Source organism: Catharus ustulatus, chromosome 2, assembly GCF_009819885.2.
Source record: "Catharus ustulatus isolate bCatUst1 chromosome 2, bCatUst1.pri.v2, whole genome shotgun sequence".
Taxonomy (NCBI): Eukaryota; Metazoa; Chordata; class Aves; order Passeriformes; family Turdidae; genus Catharus; species Catharus ustulatus.
This window is the reverse complement of record NC_046222.1, coordinates 93,245,080-93,267,659: the sequence shown is the minus strand read 5'-3', so window position 1 is coordinate 93,267,659 and position 22,580 is coordinate 93,245,080. Positions and strand designations below refer to the sequence as shown.

At 37.2% G+C, this 22,580-nt stretch overlaps 1 protein-coding gene across 4 annotated transcripts in view; it reads left to right on the top strand.

Annotated features, from left to right (window-relative positions):
* REV1 (REV1 DNA directed polymerase) overlaps nucleotides 1-22,580 on the top strand; it is a 57,804-nt gene that overhangs the window by 28,670 nt on the left and 6,554 nt on the right. The window contains exons 8-18 of one of the 4 annotated variants that reach the window (XM_033051893.2): nucleotides 1,354-1,470; nucleotides 6,103-6,226; nucleotides 7,214-7,342; nucleotides 8,007-8,161; nucleotides 9,082-9,201; nucleotides 10,590-10,810; nucleotides 11,807-11,979; nucleotides 15,459-15,561; nucleotides 17,084-17,240; nucleotides 17,602-17,804; nucleotides 19,540-19,773. In XM_033051893.2, the coding sequence (XP_032907784.1) occupies nucleotides 1,354-1,470; nucleotides 6,103-6,226; nucleotides 7,214-7,342; nucleotides 8,007-8,161; nucleotides 9,082-9,201; nucleotides 10,590-10,810; nucleotides 11,807-11,979; nucleotides 15,459-15,561; nucleotides 17,084-17,240; nucleotides 17,602-17,804; nucleotides 19,540-19,773 (1,736 nt within the window). Of the gene's footprint in view, nucleotides 1-1,353; nucleotides 1,471-4,358; nucleotides 4,676-6,099; nucleotides 6,227-7,213; nucleotides 7,343-8,006; nucleotides 8,162-9,081; nucleotides 9,202-10,589; nucleotides 10,811-11,806; nucleotides 11,980-15,458; nucleotides 15,562-17,083; nucleotides 17,241-17,601; nucleotides 17,805-19,539; nucleotides 19,774-22,580 lie in introns of those variants that run through there. The other 3 variants (XM_033051892.2, XM_033051894.2, XM_033051895.2) reach the window with 3 other exon arrangements.

The window sequence follows — 22,580 nt, the reverse complement described above, 5'->3', positions numbered from 1 at the left end:
TATTTTCTCACAATCCAAAAGCAAGTGAAAACGAGAACTGAAATTCTTCTTACTGTCTCCTTTCAGTATCTAAAGTAAAAAGAGAGAAATAAAATCTGTAGTAACTATTCTTTGTGACATTGTACCTAAACTAACTCAAATTTTAATCTGCTATATTAGAAATTGGAAATCGAATTTCAGTTATGCTAAAAGTGGAGTTTGGGCACTATCTATTAAAAAAAAAAGAAAATGGGATATCCTAATAATCTTCCTGAAGTAGTTTAAGATTTGTTTGACTAGAAAAGTGGAAAGGTCAAGGTTGAGAATTAATTGTCTCTGCCTGATGCATATTTTTCAAGAGAAATTTGCTGCTGCTTTCCTATTCTCCCTAAGCTTTTACACATGAGATATTGAAAGACCTGTAAGATTCAGGAACAATTCAGTTGGCATTTAGAAGTCTGTGTTGCGTGATCATCCTTAAGACATAGGAGAGTTAGTGGAGCACCTTAGCAAACTTTGGTGGATTTGTTTTCTACGAGTGTATCATTCAGAAGTGGAGATCCTGGTTCTGTGCAAACACTGAACTTCAGGGGTGCACAAGTTTGAAGACTTGTTGTAGTGGTGACCATCTCAAGTTCCCAGGTATTACAGACCTTGGGAAAAGAGTGAGCTGTATATGTGGTTCCGTTACTCTCTTCTGTCTAAAGGCAGGAGCAGCTCTATCTATAAGATTATCCTGCTATGTTTGTTTCTTTAAAACTTGATTTCCTGCCAAGTTTCAAATTCTGTTACTGGAACATAAAGAATGTAGGAGTTTTCTGCAAATACTTTTTCTGTTCCACAGAAGTTTGCCACTTTCAGTGCATAAATTAACTTCATTTGGAAACACCATGGAGGTGTTGATATTACAGAAAAGTCAAAAGTTTACTAAAAATTTTTGTTTGCAAAAAAACTAAGTGGAACTAAGTGTTTTGGCGTGTGTATATTTTTCTGATTTACTTAAGCTAATAAACACATTGAAGTATTTAAAATCAGTGTTTGCTGTATCTTAAACTAATGAATCACTAGGTCATTGGTGAAATTTCACAGCTTCCATTTATATTTGTTATTAAAGGCAAACAAGTATTGGCTGTATTTTTGCTCTTGAAAAGCTTTTCTTCTTTACATGTGACTGCAGTTAAGACAGATTTGTTGTTACAATTCCAAGACCCTTTTATAGCTGTTCCTTCTCTAGTGCCTTGAGAGCATCTAAACTTGGAAGAAACTATAAAAAGTAAATTAAAAATCCTTATGATCCTCTCCTAATTGTGCTGTTATTAAAATGTAAGCTGTTATAGGTATTGACCTGTAAGTATATGCATTTTTTCTCCACAGGAAAGCCAGTAGCTGTTACTAGTAACAGAGGTACGGGAAAGGCACTGCTACGCCCTGGTGCAAACCCCCAGCTTGAGCAGCAATATTACCAGAAAAAGCTATTGAATGGCAAAGCAGGTACAGATAAGTCTGTCTGTGTGTATGTTTTTAACTGTTGTTATAGAAGACTTTTTCTTTTAAATTATTCCTAGAGTGTACCAAGGATAAATTTCTTTCTTTCATGTGGGGGATTTCAGAAAAGAAATACCTTTGGACAACATGGTGCTCTGTGGCATCAGTAATACCAGGTCACTGTGGCTTCCTGTTAGTTAGCTTTGCTCAGCATGGATAAATTATTTTAGACTAATTTCAGGTTTTACTCTCTTTCTTGATGTTGTGTGTAAGATAGAATGCTAAATAGTTATTTAAAATGAAAAATAAATGCAGGTTGCACTTTTTTCTCAGGAAGTCAAGTATAGAGAAGAAGGTGCAAAATAAATTTTAGAAGCCTACTAAAGGGTTTTTTTTTTTACTATAAAAGTAGTAACAACAGTACATGGCCAGTGAGAAACTGATTGTTTGAAGTTGGCTTTTGAGTTGTGTGTGTAGAATATCTGTGACAATGAGTGAATTTGGGTGGTCAGTAGAGCATTTTAGGTCTCGGGAAAGTCTGTGCAATTTTCATGAATTCTGTTTCTTCAATATTTTGTGTTCTGAAAATCAGGGCATCTGTTGTAGTTTGATAATTCCATACTTGCTTGTGGTAATTTAGACATTTGTTACTTTATGTGTCCTCAAGTAGTAGTGTACTAATATAAACTGAAGTATTATTAATATTAATTTTATTATACTGCCTGAACTTCATTTACTATGAGAGAATATATTGCTAAACATTGTCAACTTAAGTGTCCAGTAACCGTCTACTTAATCATCTAGAAGCTAGTTCTTACCACAGAGTTGGTAAAAAGTGCATATACAAGGGGTAGCTGCTATTTAAGTTTGATTTAGGTTTGGAAGTTGAGTTTCTGCTTTGCCCATTTGTATACACAGTTTTTACCAAACTTGTGGTACTAAGTACTGTTGTTATAAAGTTTACACTTCAGTGTTTTATTTTGTGAGACAAGATGGGGCAAAAGACAGGTTGTTCTTCCATGACTGTTTATGAAACATTAGTACTTTGGAAATTGGCAGGTTGTTGTGGCTTTTTGAAGACATTTAGAAGCAAGGTATTACTGGAACTGATGTAATTTCATTTGTCTTTTTTGCTGTAGTTTAAGAACACTTCAAAACTGAGGTAGAATATAGGTTTGTGGAACCCCCACTGGCCTTTAAGCTTTTAAGGACTTTCAGTATGCTCCAGACAAAGATAGCTTTGGTCTTTATGGAGTTGGATTTTCTGTAGTAGAGCTTGTATATGAAATATTTATTGGTAGTTCAGTGTAAAAAGTGACTTGCTAACTTTTATTAGGGTCTTGAACTGGATAAGGGTGTGACTTTATACAACTGAGTGGTTTGGAAGGTTAGATGGCTGAATTACAGTTTAGCTGATACCTAGCATGTTCTTTTGATTCACAAATTCAGTAGTATCTCTTCTGCTGTATTTATTGTACAGCAGTTTTCAGCCTCATTGAATAACAAGCTCAGTTTCTTACTGTGACAGCTTTTTCTGGATATCACACATTCATTTCTTTAACTTCAGCATCCAGTGTCAACTGGTTTGCACGCAGGCAGGCAGGTAGCCCTTTCTTTCTTGATACTTAGGCTGGTTGTGCAGCCTGTTGTTTTGGTGAAAGGATTTTTTCCAAACACTCTTTTTACAGTCTCTGTTTCATTCGCTGCAGTTCATTATATTTTTGAGTCTCTGTTTATTTTATCTCCATGTACACTCATTTTACCAATTAAAAAAAACCCAAACCTGTTGTTTCTGCTTGTGTTTTCTCAGAAGTACATGGTTTGTCTTCCTTTTGGGGTAAAGAAATTACAGTTAGTTATGGTCTTAGGTGTAAAGGTGGAATGGCTGATCAGGCTTCTCAGACATCACGGTATCTTAGAAAGTGACACGTGCTTCACGTGTGCTTCACAGCATGTGCTTAATTGTACCGTGCCAGAGGGAAATACAGATGCAGTAGGCACAAGCATTACATGCAAAAATGCCTTTTCTAAAATGACAAAAATACAGAATGGTAAATTAAGCTGTTACAACAGACAAAAAGGGGACATGTTATAGAAATGAAATAGAAAGGTAGGCAGTTGGGAGGAGCTTAGAACATATTTTTACATCCATGCTTCAACATGGAACCCACTTCAGTTTTTGGTGCTTCATACTTTCCAGGCTGTTCTCTGACATTGCCTTCTCCAGATCTTGCTTATTTGAAAAAGGGTTCCAAATTACAAACCAACCAAAACCACAGAAACAGAGCACCTCACTCCCTCAAAAGAAACCCCAATAAAAACACAACCAAAAAAACCACCCCAAACACAAAACCCCAAACCCTTATGAATAATTTTTGACCAAATACTGAATTCTGCTGCTTCAGTTACTTCTTTTTTTTTTTTTTAATTACTTCTTTAGTGATACTGGTTCCTGACTTTGATCTGCATTGCTAGACAAATACCTAGTGTCAATAGAATCTTCAGTCTTTTGTAAAATACTTTCTTTTTCTTGTATTAATTCATCTAAAAATGAATAACTTTTAAATTTAAAAACTTGATACCATTCTCACCCTTAATCCCCAAATTGAAGATAAGCTTTCTAGATAGTAGAAATTACTTCTCTACATACATACCATCTTTAACATTCATGTTCTAAAGATAAAAGATTAACATATGTTAATCAGGATTCGTAGTTTGGGGTCTCTTCCACGGCCAGGATGCCCAAGATGTGAATGTTTTCTAGACTTCCTTCCCTCAACCCTAGAATCTCCCTTTTCATTCTAAAGAGCAGCAGATTTTAACCATCATATTAGTCACAGATTTATTCTCAGCGATTTCTTTTTCACAGACTTGGGTCCTGGCCTCTGATTTCTCCATCCGTTGCTCCACATTCACCATGTGCCTGTCTAGTTTCCCAGCTTTTGATGAGAGGTTCTCTACCTTGCCTTCCATTGAGGACAATGTATTCTGCATTGCCCTGAATTTCACATGAAGTGACTCCATCAGCTCATGGGGGGATCTGCTCTGCTGCGATGTGGAAAAAGTCGACGAATCCAGTGAAGATAGACAAGATGACAGCATCATCTCAGGCCAGGGCACAGGAAGGCATGGACTAAAGAAGTTGTTCTTGTCATTCTTATCTTTATTTGGGGCATAATTTTGCTCTAATTTTCAATTGCAGACATCTTAGGTAACTTATTCAGCTCATCATAAATTAAAAAAAAATAAGAAGTTAAGAAGTGCACAAATTTAACAGAAATTCTGAATAAAAGCAGTTTTTCACATGAGTTAGGCTCTACCCCAGTATCTCCACTCACTCATTACACCACTTCCTCTGGTTTGATAGCTACTCATATGTGCACATAGCATCAGGTTTCCTTCTAGTCAGGTTGTCGGTGTGTCAGTTGTTAGTACTCTGGAATGTAATCAGGTATTGGGGCACTCTGCAGTAAACTCCCATTTATTATATTATAAAGGTGTATGGTATTAAATAGACTACAGTGATGAAAAAGAACTGCATGGCTGATTTAATTTTAAATAAATAGAAGCATTTTATCTATATGATACCTTGTTGTTTTGATTCTGATGGGAGTTTGGCAGGTGTAGCAGTTTTTGCATCTAGTGATTTTTTTCAAGGTGGTCCATATTTAGAGTATAGCAAGTATTTCAAGGTTTACATACTGTAAAAACCCAAATAGAACTAGAAAATCTTTTGCTTGTTTCCATTATTCAATCGCATGGAATTCTGTCAAGGACCTAGTACCCAGTAGGGCTGGAGGATCCTTTAAAATCGATATAAGAATATGTAGTAAAGTTTTATACAACTAGGAAGGTCTGTCTCATTTTAAGTGTGAGGTTGCAGTATTTTTAATTGTATCATTTTGATCCAAGATGAGTTTGTGGTGATATTTGAAAGAAATGGACATATCCTAACAGGAGAATTATTAGTAAATAAAAGCAGAAGTTTTTTCAGTTCATATCCTGTAAGAGTGTTAAAGAAAATATAAGTTTCTGGCTAGTGTTTTTTATTTAAACTAATTGGCGTTCTAGTTTTCACTTTGTAAAAATCACTTTGTGGTATCTAGACTATCAGAAAAATAGTTTTAAGTATCATATGAAGTGGATTTATGTTCTATATGAAATTTCAGTGTTCTGATATCAGGCGTGTATTTTCTAAGCAGGAGCATAGCTAAGTGTCATCTTGTTTAGTCAAGCAGTTGTTAAATTTTGGTATCTTGTATTTGTTGGCAGGACATGGTTGTTGCAGTTTGCCACGTGTGTTTGATGATCTTTATGGGCAGTAAAGCTAAGATCGTTCTTATTTTAGAGTATGGTATATGTAGTCACCATCAAGCTGCTGTCCAGTAATTTTGGGGAAAATAAAACCACCATTTTTCTATTAATACTGTTCTTGGTAATATGTACAGACCTAACCAGAGAGACATTACTGGGGAAGAGGTCTGGGTTTTTTTCTGGACTGCAATATGAATCAATATAGTATTAAGAACCTCTTCGTCAAAAGATAACAGTATAGAAATTGTATTTTTTATTTTATTTGCATTCATTCTGCTGAGCTCTTAGGAAGAATTACATAGACAAATTTTATTTTTTAAGCAGAAATTAAAGTACCTGATCAGTTGGACTCATCAGTCTGGGAGCATCCGGATTCCACACATGTGAATGGAGCTGATCTCACTGTTCTGTCCATGGCTGAAATAGCTTCTTGTAGTTATGAAGCCAGGTAGGTAAAAGTCAGCCAGTATTTTGCTTGAAAATCCCGTACAGATAGGTATAAGATGTCCAAAAATAGTGGTTATTAGTGTCTTAAATATATATGGAGAAGTTTCTGTTCAAAAGATGTAATTACATAGGTTGTTAGAATTTAACAGAAACTCTTCCCTGTGGATGCTGCTGCTTGGTAGATGCTGCTCAGTAGCTCTCAACCCAGCCTACATATAACTTGAAATAAAGCCTGTGAAGAAAATCCTTGTGCCTTTCAAAGTGATAATGTTGATTTCATGTTATCGTCATGTCTTTGTCTCAAAGTTGCAGTATTTTATGGAATTAATGAACATTCTGAAGGTTTAATTTCAAACCAGAAGTGTGACTATTAAACTTAAAACCATTTTTTGCAGAGACTTTGCTGACCATCTCCAATGACCTAACTTTAAAAGGTTTAGAATATGAAACAACTTTAATAAATATAAGCACAGTGTTCAAAATACAGGGGGTTTTCCATGATGGAAAATTATTCTTCAGAATAATTATTCTTCATTGAAATTATTCTTCATTGGTAGCTTCCTTAGGCTTGCTAGGATAGGCAGGTTTCTATTTGTATCTCATATTTGTACCTTGTAAAAGATTTTATTTATTAACAGGAGCCAAATTATGTAAGCTTGCAGCTTGGAATATAAGATCTTGCTACCTTGGTCACTGTAGTATATGTGTGGTTTTAATTTGAAGCACAAGATACCAGGTGTGCTTTCTGGAATCTTTGTCTTTAGCATTTTCCTAAAGGCAGATTTCTCATGCTCCATGACTTAATAATACACAGCTAATTCAAATACTCTATTTGCAGTTACTTGTTTTAATCTATTACATTTCTACCTGTTGACTGAATTCCTATTCCCATTTTTGTGGGAAAGGACAATTAAGTTGAAAGTACTCCCTGTTTTTGGAAAAGTTTGCACTGTGTTTACTTCGGGTTTATTTTATTATTTAATTTCAGACAAGTTGGCATAAAGAATGGAATGTTTTTTGGCCAAGCAAAAAAGTTGTGTCCAAATCTTCAAGCAGTTTCATATGATTTTGATGCATACAAAGAAGTTGCACGGACAGTATATGAAATACTAGCAAGGTAATGTGCTCTTTGTTTGCATGATCTTCGTGGTATGGTTATCAAACTTATTTTTGTTGCCACTGCTGAATGCTATTATTAGTTTTGTATTTTCATCTCCCACTCTTCAGCTTCAGTGAAGCTATTCCTGTTTGAGCTCTTCCTTTGTAGTATTTTTGTTACTTTGAGTACCATGTTTCTGAGCATTCTTTTATCCTGAAGCCAAATCCTATAAGCAATGGTCATCTGGCTTTCAAATGAGTCACTGTTAAATTTTTTACTGATTTACATAGTGTGAAGCATATCCCTGCTTAGAAGGGAGATCCTTCCAAGAGGTGATTCTTGAGTAATTTAAGAATGGGTTATTAGAGTAACATATATTAGAAACTACTTTCTGGTTTCAAATGCACTTGAAATAAAACTGGAAATTTGTTATTGTCAGTGAAAAATAAATATTCAACTCCTCCAGCTGTTAGTTTAAAATCAAGATGCATGTTGAAATTAGTCTTACATCAGTAATATTACTATAATTTGCTGTTTTAGCATTTTTAATATCTAAGGGATATGTGATAGAAAATAGGCAGGGAAGTGCCCCCACAAAAGGAAGGCTTTATTTGCTACGTATTTATTTTAACAGATGGTGAGCTGTTGCTGGTGTTTAACCTCCTTTACTTTGTGTTGATAGCTATACTCATAACATCGAAGCAGTCAGTTGTGATGAAGCACTGGTAGATATCACTGAAATCCTCACAGAGACCAGACTGACTCCTGATGAACTTGCAAACGTTATCCGCACTGAAATCAAAGACCAAACTAAATGCACAGCCTCTGTTGGAATGGGTAAGTAACTTCATTTCTGTTCACAAGCAGTGACTGCTTTTGTTAATGTATCAAAGCCATCTGAGTTTGCTAAAACTCCCAAGTGTTTGTGGAATATGTTACCTTTTACATTAAATTAGTTTGAATAAAAATGCAAGGAAATTTTCATAACTGGAAAGTTTTAAGCAAAAATGTATAAAATTTCTGTATCACAGATCACACAATATTCTGAGTTGGGAGGGACACTCAAGGATCATTGAGTCCAACTCTTGAGTCAAAGGCCCATCCAGCTATCCACTTCTCCTTTATCTGAACACTAGGCTAAAATTCCACTCTTGCATTCATTTTTATTAAATGCTGCTGTATTTTTCCAGTAGATAGAAAAAGGAACGGAGATTGTGTTCCTTATTGGAGATAGCAGTAAGAGTTTACAGGGTGACATGATTTTTCATAGTTCTTAGAAGGTATTGAGACTAAAGATTTGTGTGATTTGTAGTAGGTATTGTATATATGAAATCATCCATCTGAAAAGACTTCTTGAATTGTTTCTTCCTGGCTCATTCCTTTCTCCTTTCTTTTTGTTCCTAATTAATACTAGAGTTGAGTGTCTGTACATACCTCTACTGAGTATATATGTGTGTGAAATCCACTTGTGAGACAAGCTGAAATTCATGACTCTAAGCAGAATTCTTCCCTTATTAACTTCGCAATTGCAGTTAGCACTGCAGTTTCACTGCTGTTATTGCATATAGTGCTGGCTGATAGTTTGAAAGTAGACACTGTAACATAAATGAACATATTTCATTAAGTTCTTGGTAAAAGTTGAAGAATTTTATTTTACTTTACTTCCTGCATTTTTTCCTTGAGTGTTAAACTGTGGCATTCTACTTGAGGGTTGACAGAAGTGACCTCAGACATGCTTTTATTCGTTGTTTTTACAGGTTCCAATATTCTGCTGGCCAGAATGGCAACTCGTAAAGCAAAACCAGATGGACAGTATCACTTAAAACCTGAAGAAGTGGATGATTTTATCAGAGGGCAACTTGTTACCAGTCTTCCAGGTACTCCTATCTTTTAGAGGGCATTTTGCATCCTAATATTCGACCAGTTTCAGCTACTAATTTGCTTTCTAGATCAAACAGCATTAGCTGCTGTTCCATGTTTATCATCCAAAATGTGGTAGACAGTAAAGACATATGGCATCCACCTGTATGAAAACAGGCTTTATTATTTTTTTTATTGTTCCAGGAGAATATTTGAAAGCTTTGTAACAAAAAGCATTTCCTGGCATGGAACTGTATTGTTACTCAGTACACAGACACAGTATAATGTGACGCAGGCATGGTGCAAGAAGTGCTGAGTAAGCACTCATTTGTGCATTTAGTGATCAACTGACCTCAGCCTGCATTTATGCACATATATTTAGTATTAAATATAAAAAAATAGTATCTTTATCTGTTGAAGATTAAAAAAGGAGGGAAGGGCAGTAAAAAACAGGTAGCCATAGATACTGAAATAGAAGAGTGGTGGAAATAGCATCCCTAGATAGGTGCAGGTTTGCCAGAAACTCTCTTTATGTAACCCTTTGTGGCCAAACACTATTTACAGCACAATTGTGCTGTAATTTCTCTTTGGCATAATTTACAGGAGATATTTTTCCTCCAGGATATTACTCATATAGGACTGTGCTTTGACTTTAACGTTTTAAAGTTCTCAGAATTCACTTGCATGTTCAGAGTAAAAACATTTTATTTTTTGTGTTGATAATACCACCTCAACAGAGAAACAAACTATCAAGAATCGAATCTGATTACCTGAGATTTCTAATTTTTGCTGACTTTGGTAGTGTGATCTCATGGGATTAATATTTTCTGGAAGTCACAGGCCACCTCTCCAAAACCCAGAAATATACTTCATTTTATCACACTTGCATTTCTGTTGTTGCCATGGATACCTAGAATTTCCAATGCTTGGTAATTCAAAGCACAAGTGATACAGGTATGCTATCACTTCTACCTGAAATGCCATTTTTCTACCTAGGAAGCAGTGCAACAATGGTCAAAATATTTGTTGGTTTCCATTTAGATTAGAGCACTTGTACATGAGGGAAAAACTTACTAGATGTTGGACACTTGTTTTAGACTGAGTTATTGGGGGGATTCAGAGTGATATAATCTGTAACAGGTGGTACCTCAAGACAATTTCCAAGTAGGATTCATAAATATTTTACCCAAAAATAAGCAAACATGCTGTAGTGTGACATCTTAAACTAAATATGTGAAACAGATTAATGATACACCAGTAAGGACAGCAAAAGTTTAAATTCAAACAATTTATTTGTTAATTTGATATGATTTAATATAGGTTTAAAAACAAAAATTTTATATCATCAGAACCTAACAGGCTTTGAATTGTATAAGGTTAACAGAACTAATTGCTCTGTTGTTAGGAGTTGGCAGGACAATGGAATCTAAGCTGGCGTCTTTGGGAATTAAAACCTGTGGAGATCTGCAGTGTGCTTCAATGTCAAAATTACAAAAAGAATTTGGTCCAAAAACAGGACAAATGCTGTACAGATTCTGTCGTGGTTTGGATGACCGACCTGTTCGTACAGAAAAAGAAAGAAAATCTGTTTCAGCAGAAATCAACTATGGAATAAGGTTTACACAGGTAAATTAAACTTGCTTCTTTTTTGCAGTGACTTCTTTCAGCTGTAGAAGAATTTTCTCATATTCTGATTATTTTCACTTACACTTTGATCTGTTAGAGCACCATCTTAGCCACGAAATAGAAATGAGGAAAATGAAGAAGTAGGAGACCAAACGATAAAATGGGAGGAGAGACTGCAAAAATATTGGACTGAAAAGAAGCTTGCACAAAATTAGCTGGCTATTCTGCATTCGTTATACAAGTCTGGTACAGGAAAAGAGAACTGCAGTAGGTTTGTCAGTACCTAGCATTCTCTTTCAATTAAATGCTGATTATTCAAAGATACCAGTGCCTGAAACTGTCACCAGCTGCTCCCATACAACATTTTTAGACTTTTTAAAAATACTTTTTGTTGGGGGGTGGGGGGGAGTGTTATTAACAAAATTGTATTCAAAAAGTAACTCAGAACTTTTTTGAGATCTTGAGTGTTTTAGAAATGATAGAAAAAAAGGAGTTTGAAGAGACTTGATGGTGTTGTGTAGTCCAGACCTTTGCTCAAAGCAGGGAAAGCTAATAAAGTTATTAGCTTTAGCTAATAACATTCAGACTGGATAAAGCTCAGCACTTTATCCAGTCTGGCATTGGAAATCTCCAGGAATGAAGACTGCAAACTTCCCTGAGCAACATGTTCCACCACTTGACTTTCCTCATGGTGAAAAAGATTTTAAGTCCTGTACTCTTCATCTTGTAGGTTTGTGCTTAGACTTGCAATTCTGTTCTGGGGTTTCTAAATATACTTTTTAAAGACTTCCTTCAGCATTAGGACAGGAATCTACCATCTCACCTAAATTAAGTGACCTACAGTGAAAACAAACCACTTGAAGTTAAATGATACAATTGCTTGTGATTCACCTTGTTCTTTTCAGTTTACACAGTCTGGAATGTATTAACCCTTAATGATTTACCTTCAGTATTTGAAAACTAGTAATTACCTAAACATTTGTTTCTCCCCTTCAGCCTAAGGAAGCAGAAGCTTTCCTTCTGAACCTCTCAGAAGAAATCCAGCGTAGACTTGAAGCTGCTGGTATGAAGGGTAAACGATTGACCCTTAAGATTATGGTCAGAAAGGCTGGAGCACCAGTGGAGCCTGCAAAATACGGAGGTCATGGAATCTGTGATAATATTGCCAGGTAAGTACTAAGCATGGACATACTTCTGCAGACTCTAAAATTTGTAGGAAGACAAGACAGAACTTTCAGAGTGCTTCCTACTTCTTGCCTATATATAGAACTTGAACAAAAAAAAAAGTAGAATATTACTATCAAATTTCGTCTGTGTTTGGGTTTAACATTTGTGGTGTTCCTGTTACCAGTAATACTTAGATGCTTAAATATTTTGGTGTACCTTTCTCCAACTTTCTCAGTATTGGAGATGAGGGTTTTCTTAGAGTGTTTGAAGAAGACATATCCTGCACTGTGACACACATGCAGCAACATTGATTTCTCTCAGTAACCAGCCAAGTTGAAAGGTTCTGGTGCTGCATAGTGTTGTTTCTCCCTGAGCTGTGTGATATTGGGCACTTTCCTTTTTCTTGAGAGGCTTTCTGCTGTTTCTTCATAGATCTCATAATGATTGTGACAGTTGGAGTCAGTTCTCAAAGGAAATTGTGCTTTGTCAAGAAAGATGTCTGACAGTACTGTAGTCCTCCAAGTCTAGAGTGCAGGGAAGCTATGGCAATATTTGCAGAATGACTTGCTGCAGAGACTGAGAGGCCAGTTCAAGTTCCAGGGATGAAGGCAGCTTGGACTGAGTCATCTGTCTTAGTACAGACAAGTTTGTTAGCGTTGAATCTTGTCTTTGCTGTTGTTTTACTAATAAATCTGCAGAGATTTTTTTTTTGGTCGGAGAAGAGACAGGGAAGTTCTGAAGTGGAGTTTAGAAATTTGAATCTCACAATTGCAAGGTCAAAGACTGTGCCCCAAGTTTCAGCTGCTCAAGAAGGCAATCTCTTCAGGTCTCTTGACCTTCACAGTTGTAGTTCTTCATCTGGGTGTGAGTTATTCATCAGAAGTGCCATTGTTTTCTTGTGTAGCCTTGTCAGTTTCATTCTACCGCGTTCCATAGCACATCTCATCCAAATGCTCCCTGTATTGGCTGCCCATCCCTGAAGAAATGGTATAACTCAATTATTCTGCCTGGTTTGATAGGTGGCTGTCAGCTTCCAAAGCAGTGCTGTTACTCCTATTTGTTGTTTTTTGTTCATTCTTGATAAACTGAATGATGTTGACTAAATATTTTTTAATCTGAATTTTATTTATATATTTACATACTGTAAGCACAAGAATATAATCTAGGCATAGAGTATCACGTGCTGTTTCATGTGAGATTGTCATGGAACCTTCTACATACACAAATATTCTTCAGGCATACACTTCTTTATCAAAGCAGTTGTTCTTCAGCACAGGATGATCCTGGCTTTTGAGAGACAATAGGTCTTTCTACTTTGCCTTCCATCTCAGATATTTGTAACAGACTAATCCCTCCTGAACTGGAGAGAGTCATTTGGTGGGTGTTGCTGGTAACAGAAGAGGTGGTGGAGTTCACAGATCACAGAATATGCTGAGTTGCAAGGGACCCCCAGGGATCACCAAGGCCAGGTGCTGGCCCTGCATAGCACCATCCATGTGCCCAGGAGTTCTTTCAGTGGGTTAGAGTTCAGCAGTAAGACTTGCATGCATAGAGCATGTCATGCTTTTGATCTTATTACATAGAATTCAGCTGCAATAAAAACTGAAACGACAAAACTCATGTTTCACTATGAGAAGCTCTTCACTTTTTAGAATTGATGTATATACTGAGAAGAAAATCCATCCATCTATACTTTTGTCTTCTGGCTATAATGAATTCTTTGAGCTGAAGATTTATTCTTAGCAGCCTAAGAACATATCTTTAGTATTGAGTGTGTATTGAGATAGACCTTTATTCCTCCTTTATTTTAACAATTGTCAGAGTGCTTTTTTGTGAGCAGATCAGTGCTTTGGACCCCTTTTCTGTGGTCAGGCATGCTAATGTGCGCATGCCCTGAAATTTCCCTGATTCATGAAGTCTTCAGTAAGGTCAGGGGGCACCCAAGAATGCAAAATTGTTCACACATCACTGAAGCAGTGCAGATGCCAGGATTTTGTTTGGTGGTGTCTCTGTTTCTGTTTCTGGCTTTCCAGTGTCCTTGTTAACCCCAGACAATCCAGGTTATATGGTAGGTGCTGTATTTCTGTCTTTGTTAGAGCATTGCTGTTCAGCCAAGGGAAAGGCTTTTTAAGCAGTGGAAGGATAAACTCCAAAAGTTGCATCCAAACAAATGGATTAGAATCTCAGTGTGATGTTCCCCCAAGTGACCAGTTTCTCTCTTCAGTTTAAGATTTTCACTGTGGCTGTTGCTCATGACTCACTTCTTGCCCCCTTACCTCACAGGTGAATGGCTTGCTATGGTTTCTCATCCTACAGGTCAAGGTGATAACCATAGTACTACAAAGGATTCAGATTTGCAGATGTGCTTAAAATCAAATTCGGTTTTTGAGATTAAATTGTCTTTTTACTGCATCTCTTAAACCCAGTCCTGATAGTTCAGCATAGAACTTTTAAAAATATTTTTCTGAAATGCTCCGTACCTTCAGGTTTGTGGTGATACTGATCCCCTTTTTCTTAAAAATACTAACATGTAAAGCTTTAGGATATCTTCATATTGTTCACAGTCTGATGATTTTTTGTTTTCATATTGGCAGAACTAGACCTTTACAGAGATCATGTGGCCGTTTGTGGTGCTTTCTGACAGATTCAGAAGCAGAGTAACACCATCAAAGTGTTTAGTTAGTTGTCAGGATGGCAACCCGTCAAAACACCAAATTTCATATTGTTGATAGAGCCCACTCTGTCAGAGCTAAAACTGCATCAGTTACTTCATTGAGAAGACTTCATATCACTCACATACATTTTGATGAGCCACTTGAAATTTTGTCCTTATTGATGTCAAAGGTTGGGCCATTAGAGAATCCAGAGCTACCAAACACTGCTGCTGCCCTGTCATACTCTCAAGTGGTAATCTGTAAAACTCACAGCCAGGTTGTTTTGTGAATGTTGTTTAAAGTTTTTTGCCATTAATTTGAATTCCTTGTAATCCACATGCACATACCTATATCTGCTTCCCCTCTGAGTTCCTTTTGAAACTCTTGCTGTAGATATTTGACAACAGACATAATACTGAGCAAACTCTCTGTGAACCAAGCTTAATGAAAGACAAAAATGCAGGAGTGTGTTTTTGTGCAAACTGTAAACTTTTTGTGAAACTTTTTATCTGGTTTCAATAGATTGTGTGTGTGTGCGTATATGTGTGTGTATATATATATATACACACTAAATTTGACCTTTTAATGTGTGGACTGCACACTGAGAATGTTCAGTTAGTAAGTATTCTGTTTTTTTACTTTTTTGTAGATCATGCTTAGTTTAAAATATCTTTAAAAAGAAACCACAGAACAAATAAAAAGTGTTCATTTTTTTATGCCAGGAAATTATGATCAGCCTTTCTTTCAAGTCCTTTCTGGAAGAAATACAGAATTTTTGTCTTTAGGATTTGTGAAGTTTCCTTTTTAACCATACTTTTTTTTTTTAGGACTGTGACTTTAGACCATGCAACAGACAGTGCAAAAGTAATTGGGAAGGAAACTCTGAACATGTTTCACACGATGAAACTGAACATATCCGATATGCGAGGGGTGAGTTAATGGGAAAACTGAAATTCATTCTCTTTATCAACCTGTTGGGTTGTCTTTTGTGGATTTTCAGTTCCCTATGGTAGATGATAACCAAACTTAAGCAGAAGTGTAGGTAACACAAAGCTTATGTAAATTAGTGTATGCAATTATAATATATTTTAACCCTTGAAAAACATGGCTGCAAAGCCATAAATATAAAAAAATTAAATTTTTTTGTGGCATAAATTAATGCACAACTTAAAACAGCCTGAAGTAACGAAGTAAGATTGTATGTTCTACAGTTCTATCAGCATGTGTAAATTTTGTTTTGTCTTAGGGTTTTTTTTGGCCATACACTAATTATTTAACTAATATAAACTGATATATAACTGTTTGTAAGGCCAATCCAAGATAAAGATGAAAAGAACTTTTGTTCTAGACTGCAAATCTTAGAGCAAGAAAAGTTACCAGCCCATGTTTTGGCCTTTGCTTGAAGGTGATTTTCTGGCTCTTTTGATTCATGGTTTATTTTAGAAATCCTGCTCATCTCAGTGGTTTTGCCATAGCAATGTGACCTCACAATGCTGCTATTTTGACATCATCCATTTGTTACAATAGAACATGTGATTTCTTAAACAAACCTGCATTAATTTGTCATCTGGATATAGAATTAGAGTTTTGATTCACAATGTTGCCTTGCAAAGTCAGCTCCCTGGCTTGGAGATGAGTAAATTTTAATTTAAATGTCATAGCTCATTATTGCAACTAAGAAGATGTTAATGAACAAAATCCTATGTACTATAGAAGAAAACTTGGTGGAAATACACGCAGTAGCTCCTTCATGCTTTCTGACTCCCATATACAACTAAGTGTCAGGTTTTTTTCTTTAAAATTACGGAGGATTGGCAGTAAATTCATACAGTGCACCAGTGCATTCTTAATTGGACACACTTTTTGAACCCCTGCTGATTTGGTATTTAAAAGTTAAATGAAAAACTAGGATGTCTTGAAAAATGAGGAACACCTTATCTAGAAAAGACTACTTCTACCAAAGTACTTTCATCCACTGAGACTTGGCAAAAACAGTGTTTACAAGTGAAACAATAGTGTTTTTCTCATTTGTAGACTGAAGTGGTGGATTAACTATAGATTGTCCTTGGGGAAAAGCATTGCTGGGTAACCAGATTTAATACTAAACACATTCTTGTCGGTATTTATGTATTTGTTAGTGTCTAAGAAATTCCATAAAAACACATTGCTTCATGGTCCTGTTGACAGCACTTTTTTGTATCAGAGAAGTTAAGATGGTCGTACCTTTGTAATTTCTTAGTTGTTGGATTATGGTGGGTAATCCTGGGATTTGTTTGGGATGTTTTAAGTGGTTTATGTGTATTTCAAAATATTTTTAGTTGTCCTGCCCTCCCCCCCACCAAGCAGACAATTCCAAAGAAGGCAGTATTATTATGATATAATTACAGATTTTAAAATTTATTATATTTATTTCAAACTTCATTAAATGAACGCATTTATGTTTTGGATTTAGGTTGGAATTCAGGTACAGCAGCTGGTTCCCATCAGTAAAACAAATTCAGCTCTCTCAACAGTACAATCTGGACATTTACCTGGTGGATCACATTCAGTTATTGATCTTTTTCATGTTCAGAAAGCAAAAAAGCACTCAGAAGAAGAGCGTAAGGAAGGTCAGTAAGCTTTGTGCATGGCATGTGTGATAATGATCCATTCTGAAGGACCTTAACATAGATCACCTTTTGGCATACTTATTCAATATTATACCAGTATAAATTATACAACGTAAAAAGAGTGTGGTTTGCTGCTGCAAATGAAAATGCTACTCATGAAACTTTGTATAGGATTATCTCTTTTTTGTTGTTTTAGTTAATAGTAACAGGGAATACTTTGAAATAAAAGGTGTTATGATTGTGCTATATATTGTGTAAACTCGTCAAATATTTCTAGAAATTATCTTTTACTGTGTCTTCAATCTTCAGAGTATTTTTAACTATTAGTTGATCACTCTGTGTTTTGTTTCCAATTGTATAGTATTTGTGGCTGCTATGGACCTTGAAATATCTTCTAATTCAAGAACTTGCACTTTCCTTCCATCTCGTGGTACCAATGTCACACCTGGTCTCAATTCTAATGCCATCAACACCGAGTCTGCTGTCAAGTGTAATGGTGTGCATTCTCCTATCAGTGTCAAATCCAGGCTCAATTTGAGTATTGAGGTTCCCTCTGCTTCCCAGGTAAACCTGAGAATATGAAACATCTGCAGCATATTGCAGTAACTTGAGTTTGTCTGTCTTAAATAAAAAGAGTTCTAGTAAAGTACACTGCACAGTAAGAAACTGCTAATGATGCAAAAATATTCTGCCCTAATAAAATAATGTTGAAGTTAGAATGCACACTTAAATGTTTGTATAGGATACCACTACTTAGATGAGAGGAGGACAATCTTTAAGTAAAATATTTCTATGGGATTTGGAGGGGATTTTTTTGGGTGTCTTTTAACACCTTTTTCAGCCTTCATTATTTTCATCCCACATGCTGTTCAAGTAGACTCTGTTAGAAGAGTCTGCTATGAAATAGCTGCATAGAATTCTGCAGCTATTTTAGGTATAAACAGATTTACTTGCTTTTGTGTAAAAGTCTGTCATTTAATTGTCTGTAATTTAAATCTGTAAAAGCATTTCTGATGTTTTTTAACAGCTTTTTCAAATGTTTATCTATTTTAAGAGGCAAATTATGCTTTTGGCGGGAAACTTGTTCCTATAATGCAAGGTCCAAGCCAGCTCAGGATCTAAAAGTAAATTGACTGAACAATGTGAAGCCCTGTACACTCAGAGCTGTCATAGGAGGAGTAGGTATAAACAAGTGGAAAATGGACTAGCTGTTCAGTAGAGAGCCCAAAACTTTGGTGACCTTGGCACAATTTTTTTATAGTATGAAACGTAATAAAAAATTCACGGCTGGGAAGGAGTGGTGAGCAGCGTTAGTGCCACACTGTTGTTTGTGTACTGGACTAGGAAAGTAACAGCAAGATATTTTACACTCAGAATTCCCAAAAAATTATTATAGAGTTTATATGCAGCAAATTTGGAATGAGTGAATGCAAACAGAACATGGAAGAGTAACTGAAGTGATTAACAGTACAGACAACTCTCATTGAAACTTCTGTTAACAAGCCATGTAGATTTTCATAGATAGATATTTGTGGTTCTTTGTAAACACAGAATCTGGTCATAGGTTCCAAATTTTCTTCTTAAAGATAAAAGATTAACGCAGCTATGAAGTCTTATTCAGCAAAATTTAGAGGCAAACATTGGCATTCCTCTACACAGTTTTATTCAAGTTTGTGAGAGAAATTATGCTATACATCTGCTTGTCAGTTGTATTTGTTTACTTTCAGTCACTTGTGCAGCTGTCATTGTACACAGCAACTTCTGGACACTGAGGGGTTATCTCAGTTGTTTCAAGTGAATAATTGATAGTAAGTGAAAGCTTGTTTCATCATCCAACTCTGGCAAGTCTGACAGTATGCAAACATATGTAATACCAGTAAAGTAAATCAGTAACATGCACCTTAGAACTGCATAAAGAAAGAAATTAATTGCTTACAGCTTTGTGCCAGACACCAATTTAGTATTCATATCAGCCTGTCACTTGTGTAATTTGAACTCTTGAGTTCAGGTTTCTATATCATTAGGTATCTCTAGAGGAAACCTTGTCTATGGGTTTTGGTGAGAAGATTGATCATTGTGAAAAGATAAAATTGAACACTTGTATGTACTGAGCTGCTTTGTCTTAAATGATATTTTACTGCTGCAGAGTGTAACTCTCAGATTCCTGAGGATGTCTGCATACACAGGGTAATATGTAGTGGGTTTTATAAAATTCAGGAACTATGTAACTAATGTTTTTACTAAAATAGCTCCATTACCTATTCCTTAGAAATATCTGAAAGCTTTTGTATACTTGTAGCTAGATAAATCTGTGCTAGAAGCTCTGCCACCTGATCTCCGAGAACAAGTAGAGCAAATATGCACCATTCAGCAAGGAGAGAGTTACGGAGAGAGCAAAAAAGAGCCAATAAATGGATGTAACACTGCACTTCTGTCACAACCAGTTGGAACAGTGCTTTTACAAATACCAGAGCTCCAAGAACCAAATACCAATATGGGAATCAATGTAATAGCCTTGCCAGCTTTCTCACAGGTAGGATATTTGCGTGGTATCAATAAACAATTACTTTTCATCTGTAGGAAGTTAGAAGCTCTTTCTTAAGACAGCATTAACTGGAACTTGTGACTTCCCACAATCGTTCATGGTCCTTTAATGTCTTTTAAAACTCTGTTTTTGAATGTTACATTATCTGTCAGAAACATAATATGATAATATTTATGGAGGATTATAGTAATCAGTCTGCCTATGTTTTTGCTCTTGTTTAATGTACAACCCTGTCATATGTGGTCTGCTTTGCAATCTAATTTTTTTTTTCCTGCATTGCAGCTGAGTTACACTGAACCATAAGTCTGAATCAGTCCTAAAATCTGCTTAGCTAAGTCACAGGAGACTCTGTATAAGTGTGTGTTCTGATGGGGTAAAGCCAACCTCTGCTAGCTTCTTCTGTAGATGTGGTTGTTTGTATCCCATTCCTGAGAGAAGGGCAGTCATGGCTAAAGGTTGTGTATATCCTCATAGTTATTAAATGGACTCATACACAGCATGTCCAGTATGAGAAAAGAAAAAAGATAATTGTCAAAATAGGGACCTGAAAGGGCAGTAGGGAACAGTAGGGATGCTTCTAATGTTACTCTGCTCTTCAATCCAAGAAGGTGCTGGAAAAATGGAATGTAAACATTAAAATTTTTTAAAAAATTAAAAATCAAAGATTGGGTTACCTAGAGATACACTATCTTGTATCGCATCATTTAAAATGGAGCATTTTTATTTTTCTGTTTCATTGTACCTTTGCTGTTCTCAAATGAAGTAATACCACTTAATCGCATTTATAGAGATTTGTTGCAGGTTCTAATACATAATGTTTCTTAGCTGACAACAAATCCAGAGAAAATAATGTAGAAATTCCACTAAATATTTAATGCCTAACTGTTATTTTAAAAAATGTGTAGTCTGCTCTTTTACTAAAATTTTCTCACCTTGATTCTAGTTCATTGGTTCAGAAACAGTTGTGCCAGTTTTTATTCCTGAACTACAAAGTTTGGTTTCCCCTATGGATTAGTGTGCAAATAATATCTGAGTTCTCTCTGCCCCAGCTGTTTTAAATTTTGTAGTTACATCTGTCCATAAGCAAGATGTGTGTTAAATTAGGCTATGCTCTGAAGTACACTCCTCCACACTTGGCTTGCCACTCCATGCTGTTTTTCAGGGTAAATGGTAACTGCATATGGCTTTCTGTAAAAATTCCTTTTGGTTTGTTTATGCTTTATCTGTCTAATAATTAGGTAGTTGAGAATTGATTGATACTTTTTTAAACAGCATTACAGTAATTTCACAACCATAAGGTGTGCCGGACTATAAGGCGCACCCCCCGGGAGTCGGCAAAATTCGCAACTTTGTAGATCATATAAGGCGCACCGGACTATAAGGTGCACTCTTTTTTTGCCGTGAAGATCCATGCTGTGCACAACAAAGTAACGAATTAGTAACGGAAACCCACGATCGTGGAGTTTACTGGCAGGGGCTCAATTTGGAAACATTTTTCACAGATCGGCATAGGCTTTCAAAGGCAGCCGCAGGCGCCCTCCCCATTCAGTGGGCCCTGGCACTCCCGCCTGCCCCCAGTGCCGGCAGGCACGGCTGGGTGCAGCCACAGGGCTGCCTCCCCCTTGCGGCTCCATGCTGCCGCCGTGCTGTTCCCCCTCGCGGCTCCACGGAGTCACCGTGCCGTTCCCTTGCTCGGCTCGGCGCTCCTGCCGTGCCATTACCCCTTGCGGCTCCGTTGTGCCGCCATGCTGTTCTCCCTCGCGGCTCCCCGGAGCCACCCTGCCGCCCGTCCGTCGCTCGGCAGCTCGACTGCCCTGGCGCCTGTCCTCGCTCAGCTTGGCGGCACAACCCTTCCCCACGGTCGGCAGCAGCACCACCGCTTCTCACCCCTTTCCGGCAGCCGCAGGGGCAGCGCTGACGCTTCTCACCCCTTCCCCGCAGTTGGCAGCAGCGCCGCCGCTTCTCGCCCCTTCCCTGTGGTTGGCAGCAGCCCCGCCGCTTCTTGCCCCTTCCCTGTGGTCGGCGGCAGTGCCGCCGCTTCTCGCCCCTTTCCGCCGCCGCTGCTTTCCCGCAGCCACAGGGGCTGCACCACCGCTTTCCCGTGCCCGGGGGCACTTCGCTCCCCCCACGGCCGGCGGCTCCTCGTTCCCCCCGCGCCGGGGCCAGGGCAGCTCCCTCCCTCCCCGCGCAGCTCCTGCCGGCCATGGCTGCCCACTCCCACCCCTCCTCACGACTCGGCACTCCCGCGGCACTGCCCCCTGCTTGCGACTCACACTTCCGGGGTGGCAAATGTCGCAACTTTGTGCATCAGATAAGGCGCACTGGACCATAAGGCGCACTTCTGGGTTCGGGAAAAAATTTCAGTCAAAAGGGTGCACCTTATAGTCATGAAATTACTGTACTTTTTGAAGTTTTCTTTAAAGGACCTAGTTTGCACTAGTTTTTTGCACTGGTTTTTCTTGTCTCTCTCTACTAAGGTATTTTGTGACCCACTTATTTGATCCAAAAATGCGACTTAGTAGAGCAGCGTTTTTGTTTGAAGATGTAGTTTAAAAAGAATTGAGTACTTCCTATTTATTTGTCAAGGATATCCATACTATCTATTTGAGAGTGCTTTATGCTCAAATTTTCTCCTGAAAGCCGTTCACCTTTATTTATTGGCAAAAAGAGGACTAATATTTACAATTTTCATTTTCTGAGTTAGGTTAAAGTTTAATACCTCAAATAGCATGGTTGAAAAGCTTCCTGTAAGCTTGGTGGGGGGAAAAAAAAAAGCTAAACCCAGTTCATTAATA